The sequence below is a fragment of the Ornithorhynchus anatinus genome, chromosome 20 (genome assembly GCF_004115215.2).
Source record: "Ornithorhynchus anatinus isolate Pmale09 chromosome 20, mOrnAna1.pri.v4, whole genome shotgun sequence".
Taxonomy (NCBI): Eukaryota; Metazoa; Chordata; class Mammalia; order Monotremata; family Ornithorhynchidae; genus Ornithorhynchus; species Ornithorhynchus anatinus.
In genome coordinates, this window is record NC_041747.1 from 8,766,899 (window position 1) to 8,772,720 (window position 5,822).

Sequence of the window (5,822 nt, forward strand, 5' to 3'; positions counted from 1 at the left end):
TCTTGCCAATAACTAGCAAGTTGTATACAAATTCCCCCCAAAATAGAGAAGGAGGAAAGGGTGGATTCTGCATGTATTGTGAAGGCTGAACCAAAAGGATTTTGGGGCAGAGTGTGTGGTTTGAATGAAAGAGGTGAGTTGAGGATAATGCCAAAGTTATGGGGGACAGGAAGGTTTATGACTGTCCCAAATAATCACTGTAACTCTCTCATGTATATAAAAATACGAATCAGTCAATCAATGGTATTTGAGTGCTTACTATCTGCAAAGCACTGTACTAAGCATGTGGAAGAGTACAGTACAACAGCATTACAACGTGTTCCCTGCCCATTAAAAGCTTACAGTCTAGAGGATCCTCCAGAGAGAAGACAGGGCTCTCCTCTCCACATGGGGGATGGCAGGAAGAATGATAAACATACAATGAGTGAAAATCATTTTACTTACCTTTAATACTGTTAGTTGATATACTATACCTATGAATTCCTTGAGAAAAATTACAGTACCTCTACCATTCAGAAAAATATTTCCCCAAAAACAGATGTAGAAAGCTCCAAGACCCATTGCCATATAAGGTCTGTGAACCAACATGAAGATTCCAAGAAAAGAAACATAAAATTAAACCTAGAAAGAAAATTAGCAAGGTAAGGAACAGCATTGGAACAGTCTTTAGAAAGTGGTCGATTCAGCATCAGTTTGGTTTCTGAAACCACAGTCCATAGAATATCTGCTAAATAATTTAACTTTCCATATCCTCATTGCAAAGAACTCATTCATTTGTCTCTTAGATACCATAATTTAAGGGCAGAGTTGCAAAAAATCAGGATGAAATAGGAAGAAACTTGCAAATGCTGTGACTCAGTGTAAAGCCCATCGTGAGACTGGATGCAGAGCATGTTGACTCTAGGCCCATCTGATCCTCACAGCAGAAGCATCATTGTTGGTGTGTCCGAATCCAGATGGGAGCACAGAGAGTGCGGGTGAGAGCAGGGGTGATGGGAAATGGTGGGTGGCAGATGGATGTGCAATCACAGAAACAGAAACTGCCCAAAACTGTGCCCCACCAGAAACTAATTGGCATACCAAGAAGTAGGTGTGGATTCTTAGAGCTGCAGTTGACAGAACTGAGATGATGGTGATAATTGGGTTATTTGTTAAAGCGCTCACTGTGTGCCAAGCAATGTGCTACATGCCGGGGTGGATTCTAAAATCAGATCAAATTCAGACCCTGGTCCTCCTGGGATTCACAGACTAGGTGGGAAAGAAAACAGGTATTGAATCCCCATTTTACAGCTGAGGAATCTGAGGCTCAGGGAAGTTGTGACTTGCCCAAGATCACACCACCAGCTAGTGGTTCCAGCCGGAATTAGAACACATACCTCTGATTCCCAGGCCTGTGCTGTTGCCACAAACCAGCGTGGCTCAAAAGAAGCAGCGTGGCTCAGTGGAAAGAGCACAGGCTTTGGAGTCAGAGGTCATGAGTTCGAATCCCAGCTCTGCCACTTGTCAGCTGTGTGACTATGGGCAAGTCACTTCACTTCTCTATGCCTCAGTTACCTCATCTGGAAAATGGGGATTGACTGTGAGCCCCACGTGGGACATCCTGATTCCCTTCTGTCTACCCCAGTGCTTAGAACAGTGCTCGGCACATAGTAAGCGCTTAACAAATACCAAAATTATTATTATTATTAACAGTTAAGGACTAACTGCTGGGTAGACAGGAACAATAAATATCAGGTTGATAGGCTTTCTGGATTTGACTGAAGCTCAGAGTATTCGACTTGTTATCCAGGCTTTAAAAAGAAATGTAGATTTTTAAAAGAAACAGAGTACAGTCTTGAGAGTATAGCAAATATATATATATACTTATATGTATATATATGTATATATATGTATTATATATTTACACTGTTTTTCTGCTTCAACAAAGTTGAATTATTTCCCATCCTGAACCATTAGAAGGCAGAACAAAACTGAATTTATTTTTTCTGAAATTTGGATCTGGACGTGTAAGTAAGCATCTCAATAAATGTTTTTCGGTTAGCCATAGGATGTCACTTCCGGGACAGTTTTGCAGCCAGTGCAATAGTCTACACGGGCAGAAGAGTGGCTTCTGTCAGGTCTCCACTAGGTTTTCTGCTTCCACAATGTACAGATGGCCCTGTTGCGTTTGTTTTGGCAGGGGTCCTCTTTTGAATACAGCGATAAGTCTCTCTTTGAAATTTTCCCCCGAAAAGTAATAGAGCAAAGGATTCAGGCAGTTATTGGCTGCAGCTAAGCACAGGGTGATCACCACAGCTTTATGCACACGACTGTGGCACTTATTCTCGCTCCACGCCAACAAGTGAACGGTTCTCAGAAGGTGATAAGGCAGAAAACAAACCAGGAAAAAGAACAATATAATAGAGATGGTTAATAACGCCTTTTTGTTTGAGGGTCTGAGCCCCGATTCTGGGACCCGAGGTTTGAGCAGAGTCCTGATGATCAGTATGTAACAGACACTCAGTGTGCCCAGGGGCAGAATGAAACCCACGGCCAAGACGATATTGTTCAGAATGAGCAACCTCTGGATTTTCTCTTTCTCAGGGTCTAAGCATGAAGTTTCATTATTCTTCTGGGAAGATCCGCCTTTCAAAAGCGTAGCAGAAATCACCATCACAAAAGTCCATATTGTCACACACAGGATCCGGGCACCCTTGATGCTGGTCAGACTTAAGAGCCGGAAAGGGTGCACAATAGCCAGGAAACGGACGATGCTCATCACGGTCAGGAAATAGATGCTGCTGTACATATTGACGTACCAAGAATAGGACATTAACCTGCAGGTGATGTCTCCAAACACCCACTTGGAATTCTTCAAGTAGTAGTCAGCTCGGAAGGGCAGCGTAAACACAAATAAGAAATCCGAAATGGCCAAGTTCAACATGAAAACATTCATTGAGGTTTGTTTCCTAAAAGACTGAAGGAAAATGAATATGGAAAAGCCATTTCCCAAAATTCCCAACACAAATATGCTCAAATACACAGGTGGGTAGATGGCTCTTTTGAAGTCTTGAATGGTGCAGTTAGTGTCGTTGGCGGGGCTCCCTTGCTGCTCCATTTCTATTTGGGACAAGAGCAAATAGATTTGGTCATCTTCCTGAGTTAAAAAAAAAAAAAAAAAAAGAGTGAGAAATAAAGTTTCTTCTCTTTCTCCCTTCCACTCCTCTGGCAAAACATCATATTGACTTTCCAGGATGTGAAAACCTAGGAGAAAGTGGCATTACTGATCCGGACTAATCGCCAAATGAATAAAACTTGCATTTTTCAACTATCGTGCAATGGGAAATCAGTTGACTGGTAAACTTAGTGAGAGTTGTCAAAGGTCTGGAGGGAAGAGTTTAATAATTTCTTATATAATACCATAATATTGAGGAATACATTCCAGAGTGTCTGCACCACATGCAACTGCATGACTCAGTGCGGGGGATGGGGGAGGGATATCTGAGTTGATCTGCTGCTTAATGATTGCATTATATCCAGTCTGATTTCTCATTCAGTGATTAGAGAGTGGATTGGGAAACAGCATTTTGGAATTCAATTGTGTCCAATTTGAGACTTAAAGTAGCCAGTGGACCCGATTTGTTTTGACATTGCTAGGGTGGGATCTCAGAGACAAGACTGTAGTGTGTTATTTTCTTTCCTTGTGAGTACTCCCCGTGCGCCTCAAGAGTAGGTACGACTCCAGATTGGGGTGCTGACAACCCTGCTTTCTCCCCCCACACCATCAATCTTCCACGTTAGCCCTAAGGTTGGGGTCTGGTTGAGATCAGAGATCAAAGCCTTCCCCACTGTATCTTGATCTTGTCCATCTTGCCACTGCCTCCTCACCCATGTCTTCCCTCTTCATATATGATGCTGCTCTCCCCACCTTCAAAACCTTATTAAAATCACATCTCCTCCCGGAGACCTCACCGGACTTAAGCCCTCTCTCCCCCTACTCCCTCTCCCGTCTGCGTCACCTGTTCTCTTGGATAGTTACCCTTTAAGCACCTTCAGCCCACTGCACTTATGTCCAAAGCCGTCATTTGGTTTAACGTCCGTCTCCCTTTCTAGATTGTAAACTCCTCATGGGAAGGGATCGTTTCTGCCAACTCTGTTGTATTATACTCTCCCAAGCACTTAGTACAGTGCACTGCACCTACTGAACACTCGAAAAATGCCATTGATTAATTGAAAGCCCGTGTATCCTCCCTGTCCATCAAGTTGCTGTGGGTGACCTCAGCATTTCAGTGGCAGTTTGGATAGAGATAAGAGGGAAATGAGAGACTACTAACGTGACAGGTTGTAGTGTCTTTATGAGCTACCGCTATTGGGAGTGGCCATTAGGTGCTGAATCAATCAATCAGTCAATGACTGCCAGTGCCCGTAAAAGCTACAATAGATTTGCCCCCTGAAGAGCTAAGGCAGGAAAATCACACCTTCTTGATTTAGAATGGATCTGTATGTAATTCTTTAAGGTACTGAGCAGGATTTTTGAAAATTGACAAATGTGAGTGAATCGGGGGTTTGGCAGTCGGAGAACAGGTTACCGGACAGCAGGTCGGACCTAGGAAGCGAGAAACTGCTGACTTACTGGTTCCTTCCTCGAGATTCTTTATCGAGTGTATTTTGGCTGGAAATCCTGGTTTATCTTGGGTTCTCCTTGAGGAAGAAGGGGAGGCCACGTTTGCAGAGAAGCAGCATGGCCTAGTGGAAAGAGCACAGGCCTGGGAGTCAACAGGACCTGGGTTCTAATCCCGGTTCCACCTCCCATCTGCTGAGTGACCTTGGGCAAGTCATCTCACTGCTCTGTGCCTCAGTTTTGTCATCTGTAAAATGGGGATTAAGGCTGCAAGGCGTATGTGGGGCAAGACTGTTTCCAACCCAGTTCTCTTGTATCTACCCCAGTGCTTATTACAGCGCTTGGCACGTAGCCCTTAAATCCCATTATTATTATTATTATTATTATTATTATTATCTCTACGGAATTAGAAGGACCTAGCTGGTGGGCAGTGAAGGAGAAAAGAGCAAGAGAGCTCTGTTCTGGTCTGTCCAGGATTGGACAGTTTATGCTCCACCTCCTCTATCATCCCTTTTCACCTCACCCTCCTAGATTGTCGTAAGGAAACCCCCAGATCCACCGCCGGCAGCAGCGTATACTAAATATTGCTTTAGGCAGGATACTTGTCCCTCAAGGGTCTCGAAGTCTATGTTTCTATCTATTTATGGTCAACTGTCTGCTGACACTGGCAAGTGCAAGGAGTTGCTGCTACGCTGTGTCCACTCTGACTTGAGGGCTTGGGGCTCGGCCTCAGGGTCCACCCTCTAAATTCCAGTTTTTCGTCATTTGGCACACACCTCTCCACTCTTCAGAAAACCACAATAATTAACCATTTCTCTCGGCATTAAGCAGAAACTCCTGACCTTTGACATTCAGGGAGTCCATTAGATTCTTCCCCATGCTTATCAGTTCTCGTCTCTCTTCCCCAGCCAACCTTGCTGTGCCTGGTTCCCGATTGTCCCGACTCCATCCCCAAGCTGATGCCTTTCCTTCTGCCTGCAACTCCCTCCCCCTTCAAATTGGCCAGACCACAGCTTCCCCCATCTTCACAGCCCTTCTGAAATTTCACCAACTCCAGGAGTCCCTCTCACCGAAATTTTCTTCTCTCCGAGCGATATCCCTCAACTGCCACCTCAGCACTTGCGCACTCACAACCATTCATAGCTCTTTGTACTTATCAATTGACATAATCGACTATTTAAGCACTTTTTCACCTAGCCATCTTTCCACTTTCTTTTTCCTT

At 44.2% G+C, this 5,822-nt stretch overlaps 1 protein-coding gene across 1 annotated transcript; it reads right to left on the reverse strand.

The window, feature by feature from the left end:
• Positions 1-1,913: 1,913 nt before the first annotated feature.
• CYSLTR2 (cysteinyl leukotriene receptor 2) lies at positions 1,914-3,298 on the reverse strand. The gene has a single exon (XM_001513984.4). The coding sequence runs from the start codon at positions 3,095-3,097 to the stop codon at positions 2,114-2,116; it is 984 nt and encodes a 327-aa protein (XP_001514034.1). The 5' UTR covers positions 3,098-3,298; the 3' UTR covers positions 1,914-2,113.
• Between the last annotated feature and the right edge of the window lie 2,524 nt (positions 3,299-5,822).